Source organism: Protopterus annectens, chromosome 7.part0, assembly GCF_019279795.1.
Source record: "Protopterus annectens isolate FY-2018-M chromosome 7.part0, PAN1.0, whole genome shotgun sequence".
NCBI lineage: Eukaryota > Metazoa > Chordata > Ceratodontiformes > Protopteridae > Protopterus > Protopterus annectens.
The window spans coordinates 794,935,328-794,962,034 of record NC_056739.1 but is presented as its reverse complement, the minus strand read 5'-3'; the positions used below and the strand labels follow the sequence as shown (position 1 = coordinate 794,962,034).

The 26,707-nt window shown below is 44.0% G+C and overlaps 1 protein-coding gene across 1 annotated transcript in view; it reads right to left on the bottom strand.

The window, feature by feature from the left end:
- The window catches only part of DNAH2 (dynein axonemal heavy chain 2), a 6,636,854-nt gene that overhangs the window by 2,167,363 nt on the left and 4,442,784 nt on the right, over positions 1–26,707 (bottom strand). Inside the window, exon 57 of the mRNA XM_044077324.1 lies at positions 19,239–19,399. Within this exon, the coding sequence (XP_043933259.1) occupies positions 19,239–19,399 (161 nt within the window). The remainder of the gene's footprint in view (positions 1–19,238; positions 19,400–26,707) is intronic.

The following is a 26,707-nucleotide window of genomic DNA, read 5'->3' as shown; positions in this document are numbered from 1 at the left end:
CAGGCTGCTAGGTTCAGGGTTTGCAGCTGAGGGTGCAGAATCTGGTTCTCCTGCTGAGACAACAGGGAAAGAGTCTGAGGCAAGTGCCATGGGGCCAAGCGTGACACACTGCGCAGGAGGGGGTACCACTGTTGGCGTGGCCCGACTGGTGCAATTAAAATCGTCCTTGGCTTGTCCTGTTTGATCTTTAGTAGTAACTTGGAGAGCAGAGGCAGAAGAGGAAAGGCATAAACTGATAGGTTTTTCCAGCTGAAGGACAGAGCATCCACTTTCCAAGCTAGTTTGTGGGGAATCCTTGTGCAAAATTTGTCCAATTGATGGTTCTGGGGGGAGGTAAACAGATCTATATCTGGGCTCTCCCATTTGCTTGTCAACATTTTGAAAATCCTTGGTTCCAGTTTCCACTCGTGTGGGTCCATGAGGTTTCTGCTTAGTCCATCTGCCAGTATATTTAGTTTTCCTGGCAGGAATAGAGCTTGTAGATTCACTTCGTAGCTCAAGGTTGTGTTCCACAATGTCATGGCTAGTCTGCAGAGCGGGTAAGAGTGTGTACCCCCCCCCCCGCTTGTTTATGTACCACATGACCGTGGTGTTGTCCGTCTTTACCATTAGTTGTCCTGGAAGAATGTAGTCCTTGAAGGCTGTCACAGCATTCTGTACAGCTAACATTTCCGTTTGATTTATGTGTAGGTGCATTTGACTTATGTTCCATTTGCCCTGAATGCACTTCCCTGCCAGGTGAACCCCCCCCCCCCATGCATAGTTTGATGCGTCTGTTGTTAAGGTTTGGGCGGCAGGGGGTAGTGTGAATGGTAGTCCCCTGTTTTGGTGGCAAGCCTCTGCCCACCAAAGGGACTCTAGGCGTAGGCAAGGTATGATAGGAATCATTGCTTCTAGATCCTGTCAATGTTGACACCATAGGCTTTTGAGATACCATTGCAGTTTCCTCATATGCAGCCTTGCGTATGGAATTAAAAGAATGCAGGAGGCCGTGAACCCCAAGGCTTGCAGTATTTTCCTTGCAGATAACTGGGTTTATGTGGCTACTTGTTTGAAGTAGGTTGTCAAATGAATCCTTTGCTCTGGCGTGAGGAAGGCCATCTGGGAAGTTGTATTCAAGCTTTCTTCCAGGAATACAATTTGTTGACAGGGTACCAGTTGTGATTTCTTTACGTTTATGGTGTACCCCAGACAAGTCAGTACCCTATGAACAAAGGCCAGATGTTTCAAAAGTATGTCCTGGCTTTCTGCCTGAATTAGACAATTGTCCAGGTATGGGTACATTTGAATATGTCTTTGCCTGCAAAATGCAATGACTGGAGCTAGGCACTTTGTCAATACCTTGGGCGCAGTAGATAAGCCAAAGGGCAGTGCAAAGAACTGATAGTGCATATAGCTTACTTTGAGGCGTAGGTATCTTCTGCAAGACTCCCTGATAGTCTAGTATTGCCAACCATGCATCTTTGCCTAGTATAGGAAGCAGCTGGTGAAAAGTCAGCGTCTTGAATTTTGGAATCACCAGAAAGGTATTTAGAGTAGAAAGGTCCAGGATAGGACACCATGTATTGCCTTTTCTGGGTACCAGAAAAAGTCTCGAATAGAAACCTTGACCCTTTTCCTCTTCTGGTACTAACTGAATAGCCCCCATGTTTAAGAGGAGAGTACTTGATTTTGGGCCTCTGCCCACTGATTTGGGGGTAGATCTGGCCACCCACTTGGTGTTGGTAAGGTGTGGAAGTGAAATCTGTATCCTTGGGACACTATATTTAAAACCCATTTGTCCTGGGTAATGAGTTCCCAGTTTTTGGCCTGCCGACCAATCTTTCCGCCTAAAGGAGCATTTAGTTGGGAAGTGCTTGGAAGTTTTAAAAGTAAGTCATTAAGGCAGTTTTCCATAGGGGGGAGTTCTTACTACTCCCTGATTTGGGCGTGGAAACCCCCCACTGCTTAGTCTTGTGTGTCCCCTGGGACTGAAACCTGGGGTTTCTGCTGTGTCTGGGTTTGGCTTGAGAAGACCTGGAAGGGGCTGGAAAGGACCAAGTCTTAGAGGGCCAGTGCCTACTAAATCTAGGAGGCTGAACTTGTAAGAAATCTTTAACAGTTTGCAAAGATTTAGCTTTATCTTTCATCTTTTTAAGAACTTTCTCAGCCTTGTTGCCAGACAGGCGGTCTTGATTTAAGGGAGCATCCAACAGTTTAGCTTTAATATGATCAGGCAAAGATTGCTCAAGCCAAGCATGCCTTCTGAGCACAGGCCCAGTAACAGCAGCCCTGCAGGAGGCCTCTAATGAATCAAATCCACATTGCAAAGTATGTTTTCCAACCTGTTCAGCAGAATGCATTAAATCCTGTAATTCTGTACTTTCCGCACAGTCAAGAATCAACATAATTTTCTGTTTAAGCAATCCAATAATATGTTGCTGATACTTTAACATATGAAACTGGCAGTTTAAAGCCCTAATGGCCAAGTCCAAGGTTGCAGAAGTGTAAACCTTATTACCCATCTATCCAGCGCCCTGGAGTCTCTATCAGAAGGGGTAGGATTTTTAGCAGTAGAAGCTTTAATGCCCTTGGGTCCCTGTGAAATAATCTCTGGATCTGCAATAGGATTTTTAAAAAGGAATGTGTGTGAGTCTGAACCCTGTATTATCTGTCAGGTTTTCTGGGAGCAGGAGGCAGAGAATCAAGGGCCAAACTAGATTACGAAAAAGCATCATCAACAATGTCTAGTACAAGAGGAATAGCTAAAGGCCTATGCTGAGGTAGGAGTAAGAAATCCCTAAGCCTCTTTTTTGAATCAGAAAAATCCTGGGTTTCCCAGTGGAAATCCTCCCTTAGAGTATGTAAGGTTTCACCGAAAGAAAAATCCTCTGGAGGGGAAGCAAAGGGAATAGAGTCCTCTGCATCAGAATGCTCATAAGTAGATAAGGGCAAATCCAGATCATCAGAAGAATCAGAAATATCAGAATCCTGGTCAGAAGATTCATAAACAATGTCAGTCCTAGGTCTCTTAGAAGGGGGAGGTTGGCTTCCCCTGATTAGAGTTATAAGATCTTCAGGCATGAATACACCCTCAGAAGCCGGTGCATACACAGCGGCTCCAGACTCATCCAAGGTAGAGACATCCATAGGTTCCATAGTTGAAGCATCTCGTGGCATATCGGACTTTGAATGGATCACAGTAGAGGCCTGCGAATCAGAAGTAGCAGGTATCAAGGGCTGCAAAAGCACCTTACTGAGTACCGGCGAACTAGCGACTGGCTTAGAAGAAGTGTTGTCAGCAGTTTTGGACCTCGGCGGCCTGTCTCTGTATTTATCTTTGTGTTTTTTAGGAATCCCGGTAGTCGGGTGGCTAACCGACGACATTTCTGGATAATTAAACAGAGAACCAAAATATTTAGAGGTGAAAATATACCGACGACGGATAGTGCGCTGATTAAATAAAGCACAAAACTGACAGCAAGGTACGTCATGGTCAGGGTCTAGGCAAGGAATACAGTTGTTGTTGTGTCTTTTGGCTTTTCCCGGTTAGGGGTCGCCACAGTGGAACTCCGGTCCGCTAATGATTGGTAGTTGATTTTTACTTGCCGAGTTACCAGTGCTGATGCACAACCTTCAACGAAGGTACGTCCATTCACGCATGTCTCCATGCGGAAGACGCTCTAGCTGAGAATCGAACCGGACAGCGTCTTACTGTTAGGCGACGAATGAAAATCTTTATGAGGTATTTGCTTTCCACAAGTAATGTAATTATTAACTTTTACTGACATCGGTAAGGAGCAAAAAAAAAGTTTCCCCAATGGGGTACTTAGCTTTAGTTGAAGACTTCGGTTCTGTAACTCAAAAATTAAAATTTCAGTTGTCGGCCGACCGGCACTTGAGAACTGCTTCTGCTTCAGGCACCACACGGCAAGAAAAACTGATATAATGGCGTCGGCTGCATGCTTAATACCCCTGACGATCTGACGTCATGGAAGAAGGAACAGCAACCGATGCAGGACCCAAGACTTTGTTAATCAGGCCGACTGAGGGCTACTGCAAGCAGATAACCCAAATGTAATGACTGCAACAGTGAAACACGAAGAACATACACATCTTCCTAGTTCCCCGTTGGGTCTTAGAGAAGGACCTCTGGGGAGTAGAAAGCTTGATCCCCACCACAGATCGTCTCTTCCCTTCCTGCTCGCTGAATGTCAAAGTGTTCTTCATGGAAGGTCCAGATAGAGTAGAACCATTGAAGGGGGCATTAGTAAAGGATGCCATAAAGGGTTCCGCAAATCCACATAAACGTAGCTACGGATGATGCCTCAAAGCAATGCCTGTGCCAGCTGCCTGAGAGGTAGCTTCCACAGCATTGGAAATTAAACTCATTGAAGATTTTGCAAGGGAGGTCAGAGTGAATAGCTTGGGAGATACCTGCTTAAGGTTCTCCACCGGCAACAACTCTGTAAGGGAGGTGGAAAGCTCTTGGACCAAGTCCCTTTGGAGGCAGATAAAATGTGGCAAATAATGCTTCCCAAAATGGTCTATTGCACAGGACTCCCTGTTCGGGGAATGAACCGTGGAGCTCTGCTCTGCCAGCTCCTTTTTTGTGGTGGAGGCAACCACAATGATATCAACTGGGACTCCTCTGCTCCAGAAAGAATGGTCTGCAGGAGAGCTAAGAAACTTTTCAGCCCCTTTTGAAACAAGCTCTACTGTGTCTGGTTCCTTTCAGGCCCTGCTGGCAATCAGGTCGACTAACTGATCAGCAGGGGAGAACACCCAGGAGGTCTTCAGAAACACAGACTACTCTGAAGACAGGGGTTGGGGAGACCAACCACCCTTTTGTTTCAAGAGCTCAAGGATGTCTCCAAAGGAGACATCATCAGGCAGACATCTGGGGGACCAGTCTCCTTCCTCAAGGTCCGTATCCTTGGTGAGGAACTCCACGGGGGAGTCAAGTGCCTCCTCTTGCATTTTCTCTTATAATGAAACTCCTCCACTAGGGGCTCTGGGCAGGACTCGGAAGAGACAGGTACTCCCAGATGGGAGGAACCCCAATGAAGGCTCGATCAGGAGAGCAGACCCTGGACAGGATGGGAGGCCTCGCCAGCCTAAGTACAGAGAGGCAGGGACGGATCTGGGCGTGTAGCAGAGAAAACTCCACACCTGGAGAAGGTCCTCTCTACCACCTGGAAAGCCAAGGGGCCAGAAGCAGGCCCATCCCCCATGTCCAAGGGAGAGGTCCCCCAGAGAGGAGGAATGCATCTGGAAACAGTCCCATGACCCCTTATTGATACTGGCCCAGAGCTATTGAAAGCCGAAGCACCAAGGGGAAAGGACTGGTCTGAGAAAACGGTAACAGATCCCCCCCCCCCCCCCACAGAGCTGGTATTGACCACTCCAGTACGGGGCTCACCAACTCCGAGGGAGAGGGAACAAAATAAGCCAAGGACCCCGATGGGGGTTGAGAAAAGGGGATACTCTGCCTCACCGGAATCTGGCTGCAGATGTCCTGGTCCCTAGAATCCAAAACCACCAGGGTTGGATGAGGAGAATGAGAAACCAAGGGGGGTGGGACTTCAGGAAGCTCCTCATCATCCTGTACATGTCTGAGGGCAAGAGACTCCCCAAAGATCTATAGGAGGAAGAGGAGTCGGTAGACTTGGAGAGAGAGAGAGAGATTTCCCTGACCTACTGCGAAGCTCTGGAGAATGGCTCTGACGTCTTGGAGCCGACTGAGTTATCTGTTTGGAGGTAGAAGGGATAACAACAACCTCCTCCATGACTGTAATTGGATCTGATGACCCTGTCGGATCCGGAGACCTAGCTGATACAGTGGATGGATCCGACAAACCAGTTGGATCTGAGGCTGGCCTAACATTGTTTAGATCAGAGGGCCTTTGATCCGGAGAGGCTGAGACTGACCAGGTTGGAATTTGATCCGGAGACTTAGGATCCAATAGCCACAGTTTCTTGGAGGGAGCTGACTGAAAAGAAGGGGTCTTCCTTTTCGGATCGGAAGGGGAAGCCATTGACGGGGAAACAAAGGGTCCCCCCTGGGCCACACTCTTTAGAAAAAGTTTGCTGTGGAACTCTGCCAAAGCCCTGGGGTTAAATGTGGCACAAAGGTCGCATTCAACCTCCAGGTGCAGGGCGCCAAAGCAATATATGCACTCTTCATGCTTGTCAGAATAATGCATTTTACAACAGCACAAGAGCACATCTTAAACCCAGCAGGCTTATCAGACTTAATTCTAACAATTACAGAAATAACCAAACTAAACTAGTAGAAATGCACCACCAACAAAAACACTACAGCCCTAATGGCTACAGAAGAAAAGGGTGCCAAAATCCAACACACACTACTAACCAAAAACTAGGATAAGGGACGGGAGGTAATAAACTACAGGAACAATAACTCATAGCCCCATACTACACTAGAAAAACTACTCTATGTAAGGTACAAGAAAAAAGAAAGAAGCACTTATCTAGCTAGAGCCAGAGGAACATGCATCTTCACAGGATACATAGCAAATGAGATTTGGGGGTTAGAGGGCAGCAGGGCATGTTGCCGACTTGGATCTGATGTTGGATCCTAGACCCTATGGTGATGATGACACGGATAACATCAGATCTTCTGGACGACTCTTTTTTTCTAGAGGCTTTTGTACTTCTTGTGCTGTGGCCTTTCTCTGACTGGGTGGAAACATCTGGAAGTTTCTTCCTTTGAGAATGAGGAAGAAATGAAAATGGTATGTAATATCCTCTGGATATTATTCTTAGCACCCATAAATCTCTTGTGACATTTCTCCAGGTGTCTAGGTACAAACAGAACTGACCCCCGACTGCCTCCAGAGTTGGACAGTTGGGCAGCACTTCAGGAGTGCTGATATGGCCTGCCTGAAAAATAATCTCTAAAGCCCTGGTTCTGTAGGTTTTCTTTGCCTCTAGGGAGATGACTACCATTAAAATTTCCCTCCTGCCTCTGGAGGAGTTGTCCCCACGCAAGTCTTGGATAGGTCTCTGAGTTTTATGGAACCACATTTTCTTACCGCCTCTCTGGTTCCTACAGAAGGTCTGCTGAGGCACAGAAAACGTTATCCCAATGGCAGGCAAGGTCTTTCCTTCATGTTCGCTGTCAGTAAGCGTATCCTTTACTAATGGCCCAAACAGAGAAGTTCCATCAAACAAGGCATTAATAAAGGACATCTTAAAGGACTCCACAAAACTGCATAGCTACATCCAGGCGTGTCTCCATATGGCAATACCAGAACAGGCTGCTCGTGAGGTACCTTGAGCTGTGTGAGAGATTAATCTCATCAATGTGTCTGAAATGGATAAAGTGGCCAGTTGAGAGGAAGTCCTTTTGTAATCCTCAGGAGACATGGACTCCGAGAGTATCTGACAGATCTTTAGTGAAATCTCTCTGAAGCCTAGTAAAGTGCACCAGGTAATTAAGTGCCTCAGATCAAACATAACTGAGGCAAACACTTGCTTTCCAAATCTGTCCAACTCTCTGGGTTCCCTGTTAGGTGGATGGACAGAAGAGCTCTGTTCTGCTAGCTCTTCCTTAGTGGCTGCTGCCACCACCATAGCATCAAATGGGACTCCTTTGCTCCAGTGGGGTCTGTCTACAAGTAGAGCCAAAAACTTGTTAGGGTACTTAGGGATAGGCTCGGCAGTATCCATCTCCTTCCATGTCTGGTGGGAAACCAGATCAATAAGTTCATCCACTTGGGGGGGGGGTTACCCAAGACATAGACAGGCCATAACCAAAAGCCACCAAGAAAACCAATTCTTCAGGAGAGGGGTCTTGGGACAACCAACCAGCATTCTGCTTCAGGATCTCTAGAATATCTCCAAAGGAGATGTCATCTGACGGTGATCTGGGGGATCCCACACTTTCATCAAAATTGGGGTGGTCCATGAAAGACTTCACTGGAGAGTCTGTGTGTCACCTGTTACACATTGTCTTCTGGGGTACCTCCTCCGTGGGATGTTCTGGAGAGGTGTTGGAAGAGAATGGAAGTTCCTCTACTGGAACTGGCTGGAGACTAATTGGAACTGGTCGTCCCTGTGGAATAGGTCTGAGTGACTCACGGTTCAGAATTGATGATCTGAAACATGAGAAGACTGTTTTCTCTGGAAAGAAAAAAGCCCTTTCTACCACCTCAGAAGGCTGGGTGGTCAGGAAAGCCCCAACCCACCCCTCAGTGCTGCAGCTTCTAAAGAAGGCAGATCTAGGCCACTCACAGATCTGAGCCTTGAGGAAAGAATCGGATCCAAACTGTCCAGAGCCGAAGCTCTGATGAGAAGGGATTGAACTGACAAAGCTGTAGTCAAGCACACACCCTAGGATCCGACACTGTCACTTTGGATTTGAGACCCATTCTGATCAGAGGGTATTGGAGCAGAACCAATCAGGGAAACAGTCAGTATGGAGGAGGAAACCTTCCTTGGATTAGACCCTGAACCTCTCGGGGATCTCGGATCCTACAGCTCCGAAACCACTGGATGGATCGATGAAGGAGAAATAACAGTCTTAGATGTGGTGAGCATACTCACAGATCTGACAAGGGACAGAGCTTGTAACAACCCCCATCTGGATCTGAGCTCTGAGAACCATCCTATCCACCCCTGCTTCTGACAAGCTTCTGGAGGACCTAGAGGAAGTGGTGAATATGAGCCTGGAATTCTTCTTAGGTGTTTGGAGAAGCTGAGCTGGCAAAGTGGTTGAGACTAGTTTCAAAAATTTCAAAACATATTCACTCACTATAGTCCTGAAGGAAGTACCCAGCTTCAGATCCGAAGACCTTGGATCTGAGGGGGGAGTTGGTGGACTAATTTTTATTACATTTGGAGCCAAAGCCTTAGGATCTGAAAGCTTTGGATCTGAATGATGAGACATTATTGGATACAGGGGTGTCGGATCTGAGAGTCTCTTAGTCTCGGTTGTCGGCTCAGACGAAGACCTAGGGGACTTCAAAGGAGAACGTTTAAGGTGCTCCAGAGAAGCAGACTTGCTTGATTTTGATGGCGTTTGAGCCCTTTAAGTGGAAGAAAGACCACCCCTCAAAATAAGTTTATTTCTTCTGTCTGCCAGGGCCCTAGGATTAAAGGTGGTGCAGATTCGACATGCAGTGTCCAAATACTCGGCCTCCAGGCAATAAACACCCTGCTTGTGGGCATCTGAGTTTCTGATCTTATGCCCACAAGAAGTGTATTTTTTAATCCCTGTAGGTTTGTCCAATATAATGGAAGAAATGGAGGGCAAACACTAAAAGGAAAGAAAATAACAGTAAGTTTTTTTTTTTTTTAACAATTGGAAAAATACAAGACAATCCTACCAACTATGGTAGAAGCAAAAAATACCCTAAGGTTAAAGGATAAAGAAGAAGAGAGAATACCAGCAATAGTAAAGGAGAGAGTATTGAAAAAAACAGCACGGTGAAAGCTCCTAATGGCCAGCAACAACTACAGGGAGGAGAAAGATATAAACAGAAGTTTTATAGGTAAATGAGATAAAAGGCAAACATTATTTAACTCACAGACAATACCCAGCTAAATTCACTTGAGGGTGGAACCTGCAGGGCATTATGTTTAGGAGGAAGAGCTTGAGAGTGGGATCTGAAGTCTGGAAAATGTGGCAGAGTCAGATCCGTGGATCGGATCCAGACCTCATAAGTGGGAAGAATAAAAAGGCCAACATCAGATCGTAATATTTTCTTAGGGACTGAGAGACCTCAATATTCTTCCATTGAAAACATTGGTTCATCCCAGAAACAGTCTCAGAGAAAGAGAATCCCTTGGAGGGAGAAATCAGATACCACACACACTTCAGAATCGAGTTAGAAAACCACAGGAAAAAAATACATTGTCCCTTCATAATCCCCTACCGATTCTCTACAGATTCTATTTTTTTATTCTCTTTAAGGAAACAGGAATTCCTTTTTCTTTTTACAGAAACTACCTTACAAGATAAGTCAAGAGCCTGCACAAGAGCCAAGCCCAAAAAATGTCTCCTGTCCAGAGTAAGTGACAAACGGGAAGATAAATGTTTAGTTTTCTGTATCTTTCTAACAGGTACTTGTGGGAAAACAGACCCAGTATTACCAGCAGCAGCTTCCCTAGGGATGGTCACAACATTCTGGAAAAGCAGGTGCACATTCCCGGCCCCTTCTCCCATGCTTGACAAAAGTGTATTGCCCTGGTCCATTGAGTGGACCCAAACAGCTACAGAGGATGTAGTTAAACCCCAGTCCCTGGTGGCTGTATGGATTACACCAGATGAATAAAAAGAAAAAGAAAAGTTGTCTTAGGAACTAGCTTTGCCTGCAGCCCGCTGTGGTGATTATGGTTGCCTAACAATCTTTTTCTTTTTGTAGCTGGAAGAAGGTTCAGCCAATGAACTAGTAGTCTGACCCATGGTCAAGCCGAAAATGGTGCTTGATTCCTGTGAAAGCATAGCAGCAATAGCCGATAAAACAGGAAAAGCGCAACAAAGTGAAACCCTCCCCCCAAAAAAAAATCACAGTAAAAAGCACTTTAAACAATTTCCTTAGTCCCAAATAGTAAAAAATAAGAAGTTATGTACCTACCATAACGTTCCATGTTAGTTGTCTTCTCTCGCCTTCTTTCTTGCTGGATGGGTTCGGAGCCGATCCTCGGCTCTTACCTACCATAACGTTCCATGTTAGTTGTCTTCTCTCGCCTTCTTTCTTGCTGGATGGGTTTGGAGCCGATCCTCGGCTCCGACTCGGCCACTTACTAAGCTCGAGAGCTAATTTTACCAGCTCGAGGCAACCCTATATCCCATGATGCAAGGCGGAGACTACCCAGATCTCGTTTGGTAGCTAAGGAAATTATGCAATATATTCTTCCAACTGGAGAGGAGGAAGAAAAAGTAATAATACTAAAAATGACAATCATAATAATCATAATCCTCTGAAAAGGATCAACCTAATCTAGTGACACTAGAAGCTGATTAGCTAGAAAAAAGGATAAAACCTCTTAAGAGAAGAGGCTTAATCTTCTCGGTCTGACCAGGCTAGGGGGATGGTGGGCGGGACGCAAGAAAGAAGGCGAGAGAAGACAACTAACATGGAACGTTATGGTAGGTACATAACTTCTTAATGTTAAGTTGTCAATCTCGCCTTCATTCTTGCTGGATGGGACCGCGTCCCTAGCACCTCTATCCTGGGTGGCTCAATGGAACAGACTCTTGAGAACGGTGGAACCAAAATTCGCTCTGTCTCTGGAGGCCAAGTCTAATTTGTAATGTGAAACAAAGGTATGAGGAGAGGCCCATGTGGCTGCTGCGCAAATAGTGTCTATTGGAAGTCTAGCCTGAAAAGCTGTAGATGTAGCTAGAGCTCTGGTAGAATGGGCTTTTGGCCTAGAAATCAACTCTTTGCCTCTGAGCTGATAAATGTAAGTAATCACAGAAGACAGCCATCTAGATAAAGTCACCTTGGAGACTGGAAGGCCTTTCCTGTTCTCTGCATAGGATAGAAACAGTTGATCAGATTTCCTAAAATGTTTAGTTTTGTCCAGATAATATCTGAGTTGGTGGTGAACATCAAGATAATGTAGTTTTTGTTCCGCTCTATCAGAATAATTTGGGGAAAAAACTGGAAGATCAATGGATTGATTTAAGTTCGTCTGCGATGCCACTTTGGGTAAGAAAGATGGATTAGTCATTAGAGAAACCCTGTCTTTGTGGAAGATTAAGTAGGGAGGACGAATGCAGAGAGCATGAAGCTCAGATACTCTCCTGGCAGAAGTAATGGTGACTAGAAAGAGTGTCTTCCAAGAAAGAAATTTCAATGAACAGGCAGCCACAGGTTTGAAAGGGGGAAGAATCAAGGATGTTAAAATTAAATTTAGACCCACTGTGGTGGGGGGTCTCTAATCGGAGGTTTAAGTAAAAAGATACCTCTAAGGAATGCCTTGCAAAGTTTATGTGACATAATGTTGTGGTCCAAAAAGCCTATATGAAAATTCGAAATGGCTGCCAGTTGAACTTTTACTGTGGAGGAAGAAGATCCTGAATGAAAAATCTCGGCTAGGAAGTCCAAGACCGAATGAATCGGAGCAGTATAGGGGTCTATATTCCTAGCTTTTGCCCAGAAGGAGAAACGTTGCCATTTACTAGTGTAAATCCTTCTGGTGGAAGATTTAAGGGAAGCTACTATGATATCCCGGACGGGATTAGAAATCATAGGAAGCCTGGCTAAGGATGGAAGTGGAGCAACCAAGCAGTGAGGTTGAGAGAAGGTATGGATTGGTGCAGCTGCCCGACTGGTGGGTCAGAAGATCTGGAACCGGGTCCAGATGCCATGGCTGTACCAAGAGATAATGATGTAGGAACGGAAACCATATCTGTCGAGGCCAATAAGGGGCAATGAGAATCAACTTGGCTCTCAAGGCGGTTGCTTTCTGAATTACTTGAGGTATCAGAGGAAAGGGGGGAAAGGCATAAAGAAGTCCTCGGGGCCAATCTTGGGTTAGAGCGTCTCTGGGGGGATGGCCTGGAAGGGGGAAGAGAGAGAAGAAGTCTGGGCATTTGCTGTTTTAAGGTGTATCAAAAAGGTCACAGCAAGGAAGGCCCCACTCCTGAAAAATCTCTTCCGTCACTGATTGTTTGAGAGACCACTCGTGAGGCATGAGAATAGCTCTGCTCAACCTGTCCGCTATGATGTTGGATTTCCCGGGGATATGCGTTGCTATCAGAAACCGCTGAGAGGAGATTGCCCACTGCCAAAGTCTGAGAGCCTCTCGACACAGTGGATAGGACTTGGTTCCGCCCTGTTTGTTGATATACCACACTATGGACATATTGTCCGTTTGGACTGCAATAGTTCCCAGGGGAAGAGAGTCATTGAGGGCTTGCAACGTTAAAAGCACTGCTCTCATCTCTAGGACATTTATGTGCAGGTGGTATTCGAAAGGTTGCCAAGTGCCATGGACCATCCTGCCCTGATAATGCCCACCCACCCGATCAGAGAGGCGTCCGTGGCGACCGGGGCAGGAGGAACAAAGGGTCTGCCCTGATGGACTTGAGGGGACGATATCCACCAGGTCAGATGCCTTTTGCAAGTTGGAGTTATTATGATCCTGTGATGCATGGGAAGTTGTTGAAAGGACCATTGGGCGAATAGCATCCATTGTAGAAGACGCATGTAAAAGCGGGTAAAGGGAAGAAGTGTTATGGCGGCCGCCATAAGACCCAATACTTTCAGAGCAAATCTGGCCTGAATTTTGTTGCTGAAGAGAATCACCTGGACGTGATTTTGAATGTCCAAGATCCTTTGGTCTGTTAACTTTGCTGAAAGTTGTACGGTGTCCAATTTTGCGCCTATAAAAGTAATAGATTGACAAGGCGACAAGGCAGATTTTTTGAAATTTATAGAAATCCCTAGCCCTCTGCAAATGTGAATGGTGTAATCTCTGGCTTGGAGAAGTTGATGCCTGGTGGTGGCAGCGAGGAGCCAGTCATCTAGATATGGAAACACCTGGAATCCTTGACGTCTCAGGTGAGCCATAACCGCTGCCATACATTTGGCGAACACTCTGGGGGCTGTAGTGAGTCCAAAAGGCAAGGCCCTGAATTGGAAGTGACTGGTCCCCAGCCGAAAGCGGAGAAACCTTCTGGAGCGCCTGTGAATTTTTATGTGATATTTCGCATCCTGAAGATCTACTGAGCACATCCAATTGTCCCTGCCCAGAAAGGGTAGAATGGACTGAAGCGTGACCATCCGGAATCTTGTTTTCTTTACAAACTTGTTTAGTTTGCCGAGATCTAATATTGGTCTCCAGTCCCCTGTCTTTTTTGGTACTAAAAAGAACCTTGAGTAGATTCCGGATCCTATTTGGTCTGCTGGGACTGGTTGGATGGCTCTTTTGATATCTCTGGTACTGCTAGTTCCCTTAGACCGGGTGGAACGTCTGGAAGGGTTCCCTTTTGCTGAACTGGGGTTTGAATAAAGGGAATTTTGTAACCCTCGGATATAATCAACTGTACCCATTTGTCTTGAGAAAGGGAAAGCCAGGCTATTGGGTACAGCGATAATCTTCCCCCGACTGCCTCCGAAGGTGGACAATCGGGCAACATCTCAGGGATGCTGGAAGGGTTTGTCAGAGAGAGGCTTCCTGCTACCCTGATTCTGCGGACCCCCTCTGCCCCTTGGGCGGCGTCTGTTGTTGTTACCCCCTCTACCTCTGGGGGTAAACTGACCTCGTCTGTCAGGCGTGACTCCTTGAGATTTGCGGAACCACATTTTCCCTCCCTTCTGACCTTTTGGGTAAGGTCTTGAAAGGGTGGAGAAACTGACTCCTACGGCAGAAAGAGTCTTGCCATCTGGTTCGCACCTAGTCAAGGTGTCTTTCACTTGAGGACCGAACAAGGTCGAACCATCAAAAGGAGAGTTTGTGAAGGACGCCTTGAAGGGGTCTGCAAAATTACAAAGCCGCATCCAGGATTGACGCCTTAAAGCCACTCCTGTGCCTGCGGCCCTACTCGCTCCATCGGCTGCATATGAAATGAGCCGCATGGAGGAGTTAACAATGGAGTTTAGGATTCCTAGCTGTGAGCTAATCTTATCCTGAGACCCAGCAGCTGACGGATCCTGTAAAACTTCTCCCAACTCTTTAAGAACATCTCTTTGAAGGCGGGTGAAGTGACACAAGTAGTTCAGTGATCGCATGGCAAAGGTCGCTGAAGAAAAAATCCGCTTGCCGTACCTATCTATAGTCCCAGAATCCTTGTTAGGAGGATGGACAGGTACTGAAGGATCAGCTAGTTCCTTCTTGGTGGCTGCAGCCACCACCATGGCATCAACTGGGACACCTTTTGTCAAATATTTATTATTTATTTATTTTATTTTACATTTGTTAACCGGGGGTGTCTGACTGAGCCGAAAAGGCCCTTTTTCAGCAGAGGCCCGGGGAGAAAAGCTCCACAAAGAAAAATTACAGACACATTTAGTTATTTAGACATAATCAGTATACACACAAATTACAAGAGACATGTTTTTACAGTGGTATGCGGCACAAACAAACAGTTACAGAGGAGAGAACAATCAAAAAATATATTAATTTTAAAAATAAAGGTAAGTAATAGATTTGTGGTGTACAGCTGAACTTTGGAATGTAGGTAGAATACATACATAGTACACAGGTACAGTACATACATTGTAGATTAGCCAGTGTTTGTGAGTAAGATTGAAAAACTATTATAAATTGCTCTAGATTTAGTATGCATATGTTATCCGCTTTCACTAGCCTGGGGAGCAATCATGGCACTGCCAACTTTGCTTGAGATGTTGCCTGATGAGGTCTTTAAAGGAGGCTTTGGATGATGTGTTTTGAATGCTAGTAGGGACAGAGTTCCATTTTTAGCCACCGAACTACTATATAGTGCATCTCCAAAGCTATTGTAGCTGTTGGTGACTTCTAGTAGTAGTTTGCTTGATGATCTAAGAGGCCTTTTGGCTGAGTGATGTTGTACTAGGTTTTTGAGGGCAGGACACTTATTGGGGAGGTAATAGATAGAATGACAGAGGCAGAGCTGATTGTAGGTTAGGAGGTTGGGCAGTTCAAGCCAGTGGAGCTGTCTCAAAGCAGTACAGTGATGAGTTCTATATGAGCAATTTGCAGCAAAACGGGCAATTCTGTTATAGCAAGCTTCCATTTTGCTTAGTTCAGTTTTGTTGAGATTAGTCAGAATGGGAGATGCATAGAGTAGGGTGGATAGAAGTTGGGAGCGAGCAATGGCTGATCTTGTGTTGTTGGTAAGAAATGGTTTGATACGGTAGAGTGACCCCAGTTTGGCATGTACTTTTTTAATAGTTAAGTTCAGATGACTATCAAATTTTAGGTGGGAGTCTATGGTTATTCCCAATAGCTTAGCCTGTGCCACTGGAGCAATTGGAGTAGCATTTGTGGAGTAGATAGTGAATTGACTGTTAGTGTTTTTGTTAGAACTGGTTATAATCATAATCTTGCCTATCAGGTGGGGCCGTAATGAATTTAGAAGGCCTCCGAGGAATAGGTTCCACCGAATCCGGGGCCATCCACGCCTTCCGAGCCACCATGTCCATAAGAGGGTCAAAAGGCGGAGACACCCAGGAGGTGGAAGGTCGAGATCCGAACGCCTCCAGGTATACTGACTCGTCCTCGGAAGGATTAAGGGAAGGCCAGTTCCCCCTCTGCTTAAGGAATTCAAGGATGTCTGAGAAAGAGACATCCTCAAAGGGGGACCTTGGGCATCCCTCTGACTCATCCAAGTCAGTATCAGATGTAATAGACTCGGGGGAGTCTAGATGTTTCCTCTTACATGTCATCTTACGCGAAGGTTCACCTGACAGATCAGGAGAAGCCTCGGAAGAGGAAGATATTCCCAATGGGGAAACCTGAGGCGTTGGATCTCTGGGTCCAGGAGCAAGAGAGTGGGAAGAGACGTCAGCAGGCACTGTAGTGGGAGGAGCTGATGGAACTGACCATTGACTACGCCCAGGGGCTAGTACATTCCTCACCACCTCGAAGGCTCCCCCGTCAAAGAGGCCAGAAGGTTCCCGCTCCGAAGAGATAGGAACTCCAGGCCTCACCGACAGGGAAGGCTCCGAGGCAGATGTTGGGGCTGAGCTCACCAACGCCGAAGCCCCGAGAGGGAGAACGGGGTCGGACAAGGGTCCGATGCCACTCGCCCCCTCGGAGCCGACGAGAGAGACCAGACGCCTGGATCCCCTCCAATGAAGGCCTCAAGGAGGAAATCAGAGCGGAGGACGACGGAGCCGAAAGGGGGGGTGGTATCGGCTTCGAAGTTACAACAGTCACGGCTCCGAGGAGCTCCGGCTCCGAGCTCTGTAAGAGAGTTGAAGGAGGAATGTTAGGTGGATGTGTGATAGCTACTGTCTGTTGAGACGGGCTATGGAGCATTTGGGCCAATGCCTGAGACTTTAATAGTCTACTCACCACACTCTCGAGGTCGTGATCAGACAGCCTGGACGACCGAGAAGAACGGCTCCGATGGCTCCGCTCCGAGAGCAGGGGTGATCTCGGAGCCGAACGTATCGATTCCAATGAGGGGGATCGTGATCTCTTTTTAGAGATAGGTGGAGCCGAAGGAGCCGAGGATACGTCGGCTCCAGCCGGAGCCGACACTGAGTGCCCAGATCTGGCAGTATCGGCGCCGGATGGAGCCGATACTGTGACTTCTAAAAGAGAAGGATCGGCTCCGGCCAGAGCCGATCTCGACACTGAAGAAGAAGAACCAGTAGCCGATGGCTTGGGACTTGAAGCCGAAGGTTTAACTGGTTTCGAGGGCTTCCCCAGAGCCGACTTAGTCGGGGAGCTCTCAGGCTTTAATAAGCCCCTCAATATTAATTTATTTCTGCACTCCTGCAGGACTCTTGGGCTGAAGGCATGACAGATAGCACAAGAGTCCTGCAGGTGCAGAGGTCCCAGGCAGTAAACACAAGAAGTGTGACCGTCTGTCAGAGACATCTTCTGACAGCACGAGTCACACTTCTTGAAGCCTGAGACCTTTGTGTCCTTCGACATAGCTGTGTCGAGGAGGAAACACAGACACACACACAAATAACACCCAATCCAATAATATAAATCTAAACGGATACAACACACTCAAACACACACAGAATCCTTGACAGGAAAAATTAGGAAAGGGGGAGGTTTAAGGCCTAACCTAGGGAAAGGGATAAATAACCCGAAAAAAAAAAAAGGGGGGGGACACTAACGGGAATAGGGTTAAATTAAACGTTAAGGTTCACAAAACAACTAAGGGAATTAAATTTAAAAGGGGTGAGACTAAAAGTCTTAATTTGAAGAAAACTTACCTAGAGCTGGTAAAAGAGGCACCTCGTAAGCGAAGCGGCAAACGAGATCTGGATAGTCTCCGCCTTGCATCATGGGATATAGGGTTGCCTCGAGCTGGTAAAATTAGCTCTCGAGCTTAGTAAGTGGCCGAGTCGGAGCCGAGGATCGGCTCCGAACCCATCCAGCAAGAATGAAGGCGAGATTGACAACTTAACATACACAGTTTATCCACAGAAAAAGTAGTTTTAAACAACCTTTACTCACAAAATTAAAAAGTGCACTTTCATTTAAAAGTAAAAAAACGTTATGAGATAGTTAACAAAAAAAAAAAAAAAAAACCTTTTCCTAGCTTAAAATTAGTTTTTCAGAAAAAAAAAATAGGTTTTAAAAGTAAAAAAGAAAAAAAAATGTGGAATGTTTTTCCCCAAAGGAAACTTATCAACTTAACAGCTTTAGCAGACAGTCAATCTTCAAAAGCCCACAAAAGAGATCTCGGAAGGCTTGGTGCCCAAACGCAACATTTTAATCAGCTCAGCTTGAGCTGCCTAACAGTTTGGGCATGAGGAAGGTACTCTAAAGCTTTGGAAGCTGGTTATTTTATCCTATGTAGAGTATAATCTACATAGTTAAAGCTACTGCTGAAGTGATCATAATGATAAACATCTACCAGTTGGTCTACAACTTCTTGTCTGTTAAAGACAGAAAACAGGTGATGTTTCCTCATATATATTTTATTTCCATCGATGTTTGCTAAACATTCAGCATCTGCAAGGATACTTTATCTTCAAGCATACAGACCTCTCACAAGCAATAACTACAGAGGGTCACCACCTTTCATGAAGCATAAATGACAAAATCTCTGCCTAACATACAGAGCTGCTTGTCAAATTCAAGTACTTTCAAACTGAACTGTTTCTCATGTTCATTGGCCTATACTGGCTTTAAAATAGTAGATCCTCCTGTTTTTAATGTGCAAGAATAGGTCATATGTGGCAATTTACAAGTTTTGCCCACATTCGAGGATACATTTATGACTTGCTTTCCAGACATAAGCACCGCACCAAAGATAGTTCTGTAAAGACTGACCTACCTAAAGTAACTTGTTCCCTAAGCTGGCAGCTTTACATGCTCTTCTCATAAATCTATAATGTCTGTACTGAATTTCAGTCAATATTTCCATGCATTCTACCTAACTGTGCTCTTTCGCCTGGGCAGTAACAATTACTTCCACATGTAAACCTCTCTAGATAATACTACTGATTAGTTATAGTGATTAATATCAAGCATACTACTTGAAAGAAAACAAATAAGTGAACACTTTACTGTACTGTAGTTTATTGTATACTAAACAAAAGTGAAGTTTAAACAGCCAATTTCTTAGCACAAAAGGGCACTGGGTGTTGAAGGGAGGTACATACCTCTTCAAATTCATCGGCTTTATACAGGTTGGGAACTTCACCTGAACTCAAGATGTTATTTATATCCTCTAGAAATGATTCATCTGCAATCTGAGTATCCGTAAAGAGAAATGTGGTGGGCACATTTTCCACACCAGTCTGACGATACAACTTTTTGATATCTACAACAATGAAACATCACAGTTTGTTATTAAGTAAACTCTGTATAACTGAAAAAAAACTGCAGGCATTAAATAATTACACATTCCAAGGACAATGGATCATAAGAAAATATTTACTCCACCCATATCACATTAATAATGAATTCTAAGCTTTGCATTACTGGTCTTATCATCAAGAACAGTTACACTGGCTACAAGGACCGTCAATACAAGGAAGGGACAAACACATCTTGCCTTTGTTCTTTCTCACACAAACATCCAAAAATAAAGTAATCGACAGAAGGAGTGTCTCTATGACAAAAAAGAAAAGTGGGGCTGCATGGGTAAGTTCATGATAATTCATCATTCTGAAGTAGTAGGAATTACAATAGGTGCTATATAACTTTTGAATGTCTTACTTAACTTCCCTTTGGCCTACGGAACATCAATGTGGAATTTCAGATATAAAATGGAAGTAAATTGGATTGTGGAAGCCATTAATATTTTCCTGTCCAGATAAAGTTGCGCCCCTGCACTGGATATTAAGACTGTGGTGCCTAGTGGGGGTAAGAACATTCATTCACAGTACAATAGGCCAGATATCGTTGATAGAAAAATCAATGTCATAATCACACTAAGTTGCAGCTTCCCTGGCAGAATGGCTATTGAATGGTTATTAAATGGCTTTGAGTAAGATTTTTATTATTATTATTATTATTATTATTATTATTGGGTAATAACTTAGTTTTGAAGTGGCTCAGCCAAGAAGACAGTGGCAGTTTTGTGACTGAATCTGCATCTAATTATCAAATTATATAAATAACCAGAAGGTTTTCTGAAATTCTTTAATGCACAGAAGGTACTATTTACTTGTCCTTCACATCTAACCTGCTCAGCAAAACTTCAACAGAACTAAACGTCTTTGAAAATATATGTAGTGGATTGTCTGCATTTCTTAAGATTCTAGTTTAAGCTGCTGTAGTGCCACGTTATTCTTTTTAACGAAGGTCAGCTTGGCACTTTTAAGCCATTAAAAGCAGATGGTAAATGTTTTATTCTATCTATGTAGACATTACAAAGTTCATGTATCCAGTGCTCTGCACGAAATGCGCTTTGAGATAAGCCTGTTTCAAGTAAACACACAAAACATGTCTAGATACGAACATATTAAATTTGTTGAACTGTCCTCCTTTCCACGTATTTTGCAATGTTTACTCTTTCCAGCCTTGACAATGTGTGCAAACAAATTTTATCAGGTATGACAGCCTTCAACTTCATATGAACACTCTTTTTTTTCGGTTAGGAAGGTATAAAAGAACGAATGACTGTGCATATGGCTGAATCTCACTATATTGAGATATTCATTATCATGATACTGTTTTAATAAATAATGTGCTTGTATCCAGAATCTTTGACGGTCTTTATTTCGAACTTTATAGTTGCATGAATTAAAAAGTAACAAATTTCTGTTTCAGTTGGTATAGTGATGCAGATGTTCATCTAGGTTTTATAACAACTATCTGTTTGGCTGATATCACTGAAGCCTGTGACAAGGGTCTCTTTGAGAAATATTGGGTGCCCAGCTCAGTAAGTACTTTTAACTTACATTTTTGCCTTCAAGTTTCTGCAAGGTTCAGTGATGCTAATGCAGCATTGGATTGCATGCACATTACTTATTTGTGCTGGTGAATGCTTTCTATGATTAGGTTAATATTCACAATTGTGAGGTTTAAATACATGATATTTTATTTATTTATTTGACATCTGTTAACCAGGTTGGTCTGGGTGGGCAAGTGCCCTTTTCAGCAGAGACCCGAGGAGAAAAGCTCCATTACAGAAAATATTTTTTTTATTTTTACAATCAAAGTATTTACACTTACAATCAATACAGCCTTTAAACATACAATCATGAGGAGGAACATACAACAAAAATAGATTATAGGTTCATAGGTTAGTACTAGGCTAACTGCCCTTGCGAGCCATTTTCAGCCTAGTCAATTATCCCCTGTGAGATTCAAACCCTGTACCTTGTGTTTGTAAGGCAAATGTGTTTGTAAGGCAAACACCTTAACCATTAGGCCACCCTCCTAACACCTTTTGTACAATGTATGAAAAGCAGAAATATTAAACATTGAAAGTTTCATTTATGAGCCTTACAAACACTATTTGCACATTAAAAATCAATACATTGGAATGGGAAATTACTAAGCTATGCATATGTGTAGGGAGGTGTACAGGTGTCAGAGAGAGAGAGAGTGATCCAGGCACAATGTGAAATGAAGAGGAGGGGTATAGAATAAAAGATGCGGGAGAGACTGGAGGTAGAAGCATAGAGTGAAGAATGGAGTATAGTGGAAGGGAAAAGGTCAACAGACAGGGGAGTCTAGAAATATAGAATAGTGGTAGGTATCAGTGAGAAACAGTGGCAGAAAGAAGGGGGAGAAGAGGTAGGAGTAGGTAGGGATTGAGAAAAATTAAAGGGGGGGGCAGGGTAGGCAAGGTTCAAGTAGGGTCTTTACAGGGGCAGTGCAATATGCAGTGTAATTTGACTATGAGGGGCCCAGCAACAAAACTGAATTGGGTTTCAGTCTAAAATACATAGTAGGGAGGGGCCCTGCAATGAGTGAATGTGTATGAGTTTGCATATTTCATGGAAACAGAGCTTTGAAAAAAAGAGAGAGAGAAAAAAAACACAAAACAAAGAGAGAGTAATAAAGTGGATATGACAGGCAGTAAAATTATTGAACCATCAACTGGTTCTCCAGTTTATTATATGTATCATAAATATGGGGCAAATTCCTGCCAGTATATAAAAGAATGGCATAAAGTAAGCAAGCCAACCCCAGATTTATGTTTCCATGAAAATGGTACTTTTGACAGAACTAAAACACTGAACTTAAGAACACAATTGGAAAAAAAAATGTTAAAAGATAAAATCTGATCAATGGAATAATTATAATGATTAGTATATAGAAACCTTCAAGAGGGAACAAAAATCCACAATAAAAGGGTTAAAAGATGCAAATGAAAAACTGTTGTAGCAAGTTAAGGAACTTAAAAGTACAATAAAAGCATGTAACACTGCTCCTTTATGCTCAGTAATTTCAAAGGATTAGATGGTAGTTGAAAAGTGGAATCTTTAGGCAAAGACAATTAGCTTCCTTTCTTTCATCATTCATCTCGACAGGTCATCTCCCAGGTCTGTAATCCAGACAACTCCACGGCAAACTTTATCTTTACCCATTACACCTTGTGCACCTCTATGCACAGCAACATCCTCACCTAAACCTAAATTTTCTAGCTCCGTTTTTCCTGGGTTACCTTCCAACTCAGACAGTGAGGACAGCCCAGGAAAAATAAGACAAGGTAGAACAGCAAAATAAAAAAGTACACCTTACTTGCTCAAAGACAAGACAAGTTACAGAAAAAAGAACGAATAAAGGATGATTTCTTATACCCCCCTCAGGTACCACATCCTGCTGGGTATATGGCATTAGTCCACCGACCTTGGACACATTGATTTACATACTGCAGTCAAAACCTTGCTGAAAATAAGGCAAGACCCACAAAAGTTCAAAGAAGAATTGAGTATTGTTATTCAAATATATGAACCCATCCTGGAAGACTTAAGGCAACTGTTAAAAGCCATAGTCATTGCTGATTTGTATGAAAAATTAAAGGGAAAGGCCGTACTGGCCCCAGACAAGGACCCTTGTGCGAGATAACCTCTTAAAAGAAATTATAGAAAGATGTCACGTTAAACCAAATTAGGAGAAAATTACTGCAAGTAAACAAGGTAAGGGAAGAACACCAGGTGACTACTTTGGGAGACTTAGGAAAGTATTTTCTGCACATTATGGCATCGTAGAATCGATTGTAAATACTAAGGCTACTTTAAAAGTCTGCCTTTGCACACAGACAGTTACCAAATGTATATGCATTAATAAAACAGCACCAGGTAATGTGGCAGGAAGAGGAGGTAGACAAATTAACAATATGCACAGCACTATAGGGATTGTCGACAAAAAAAAATAGATGTAGAAGAAAAGCTCATGTAATTACAAATACAGATTTTTAAAAGAAGGGGCAGAAGCAGAGGTAGGAAGACTATAGAAAGCGCAACAAATTTTCCAAAAAATCAAATTGGGAGGCAGCTTGTCACAACTTTAGACAAATGAGCCACTAGAAAGGAGAATGCTCTAATCATCATTTGCAGCAGCAGACGCAAACACATCAGTGCCAAACTCAAAGTCCTTCCAATGTCTCCTTACTATCGCCACCCCAGAGGGGCAAGCAGATGTCAGGAGGCACATAAGTTCATAGGAGATCACTAGGCTAATGACTTAAGGGCCCTTACAAGCCTAGCCAATATAACCCAATTTTGCCCGATATAGGGCCCATAGGGGTAAGAGGATGGCATGGATTTGTGCCTGTGCATTAAGTATCTTACAAATTACCCCTGTCCATAAGGGACACAGGCACTACCCCAGGTGTGAATTTGCGATTCCCCATCCATTGATCCAAACTATGTTTGAAGAGGGCCAGGGAAGGAAGTCTGTTTCAAAGAAAGGGCAATCTGACACACACATCTGTCTCTCCAGCATGTTTTGTTTGAGTCGCTGACCAAGTTTAGATCCCTAGATCTGGTGACCCTCATGCTATTTTTTTTTGGATGTGTAGCAGCTCCATCAGGGCTGGATTTGTGAGTGTCTTGTAAGTCAGCCATAGGTCACCCCCCCTAATAATCGGTAGAAGACAGACCAAAGGGATAGACCTTTTAGTCTATCTGCATAGTTTATGTTGTTTACACCCTGTATTTCCTTTGTGAGGAACTTCTGAGGTTGCTCCAGCTGCTATAATTGCCTAGTCAAGTACATGTCAAATCACACAGTGTACTTGATTATTGGCCTAATGAGGGCTGAATACAGTGGTATTATAATTTTCTTGGATCTGGATGCCATACCTTTACTTATAGGTTGAGCCACATAAAAGGATTTCCTCACCACTGTGGACACATGGCGGTCAAAGTTCAGGATGCTATCTATCTTTGTACCTAGCTCTCTCATCTCTGAATCTACTCTAAGGTTGTGATATTGATGTTGTAATTTGCAGGGGTATTTGATTTCTCAAAGGGTATTATAGTGTGCTTTCCTGCATTCAGTTTTTGGCCATGGTTGTGGCACCAATCATTTGTCTAATCTAGACCTTCCTAAAGGATATCTACATCATTGAAGGTTTCTGTGACTGCCCCCAGCTTGCAGTCATCAACAAACTTTGTCATCCAGAGGCCCTCCACATTAGCCTTGACTTCAGAGAAGTATATTCAGAACATTTGTGATCCCAGTGGCACATGACTAGTAAACAAACTCGTGTTGGATCTGGATTCACCCACTTTGACCATGTGTCCTGTCCATGATTCCATGGCTATCCATCTGATGACACATGGATTTATGCCCAGTTTTGTCAGTTTATTTATAATACTTCAGTGGGAATTGTGCAGAATGCCTTGGCTAGGTTGAGGTAGGCTGTTCTCCACTCTACTGGGACAAAACCAGTCCACAGGCTGTGGTTAAATACAGATTCTACAGAGCTTGATAATTCCTGATTTAAGCCGTTTAAGAGGTAACCAAGTATATTGTCAGGCCATAATGAAGCAGTGTCTTTAGCTTTAAACACCGCAGTGGGAACCTGTTCTTTGGTGATAATTGGCAGAGGGTTGTGGAGGTTATTTCTTGGGGAGGACTGGGGGGTGATGGGGAAGTGAAATCTGAGGCTGTATCCATTGGCCGCCAGATTTGCTATACCTTCTGGCTGCATATAGGATCTGCCACCCACAATTAATTCTGCACACTGTTGGGTGTTGCCATAAAGACTGTGGAAATAACTGAAACATTTCCTATGATTACCCTTAGCTCTGAAGGCTATTTTTACCTTAAAGTCTGCTTTCAGAGACTTGACTAGTTCCCTGATTCACTTGTTTACACTAATGAGGGACATGTTGCTCTGTTGCACACATTCCCTCTTACTTCTCACTAGGATTTTCTTTCTTTTGTTATGCATCCTATTAATACCAGGAGTCCACCAGGATGGCTTGTTTTTGCAGTTTGACCAGGGTTTATGTACTGTTTCTATGCAGTTGTTTATATGATCATACAGGGTTTTTGAATTATGCCTCTGCATAGGTTTCTCTCTTTTCTGGATATGGGGGAGTCTAGAAACTAGCTATGCCTTCCCTTAATAGGGGTCATTTTCATTAGAGAAGTTTTTAATGTTTTTGGGGTTAGGTGGGGGGACTAGTTTTACCTTTATTTCAAGGGAGACTGCTTTGTGACCTGATCTTACCTGTAAGGACATCACGGTTGGGGTGGGGGTGGGGGTGCAGCATTCTTCCATATTTGTGAGTACCTGCTGTAGGATATTTGTTCCCCTAGTTGGAATGCAGACTAGCTGCTCCAGTGCACTTGAATTTACAAAGTTAAGAAATCTTTGGGCCTGCACCCAGTTAATGGATGGGTAGTTAAAATCACCCATGAGTATGGTACCTGGCTGGATGGTGAGAGAGTCTAGTAACCTTAGGTATGCTGCATGGGTTTTCTGGTCCACAGTGGGGGACCTGTAGCTAGCAAGAATATGGTAATGGATTTTTCCTGTGGTTAGTTGGACATGGAGTAGCTCAAGCATGTCATATTGTTTGACCAGCCTTGAAGTGTGCTCATCCCTTATGTAAATATATACATCTCAACTTTTGCCCTTTCATGTTTCATAGTTTCATAGTTTAGTACTAGGCTATCTGCCCTGGGGCATTTATAAGCCTAGCCATAGTGATGTGGCTTTTGCCACCCCATGTAATGGTACAAAAGTGTACAGAATAGATTTAGAATACTGTGCCTCTGTCTAGTAGTGACACAGTGAAGACCCCCTTACATAATAGAATTAGTTTACTGTGCCTCTGTCTAGTAGTGACACAGAGATGACCCCTGGGGTAAACCTACAATCTCCCATCCACTCGTCAAGATTTCTCTTGAAGAGAGTCAGTGAGGGGCTCTGCCTAACATGAACTGGGATTCTGTTCCAGAGTATGGGAAGCCTCTGAGTTATGAATCTGTCCCTCCAGCATGTCCTATTCATATTTGTGCTGAGGTTTAAATCTTTAGCTCTTGTGGTTCTGATGGATTTGGATTTTTTGAGGTGGAGCATGTCCATCAATTCCTGATTGGATATGGCCTTGTACGTCAGGCACAGATCACCTCTGAGTAGGTGGTATGCTACTGAATAGAGCTGGAGTTTCTTTAGTCTGGCAGCATATGACATATGTTGGAGACCCTTGAT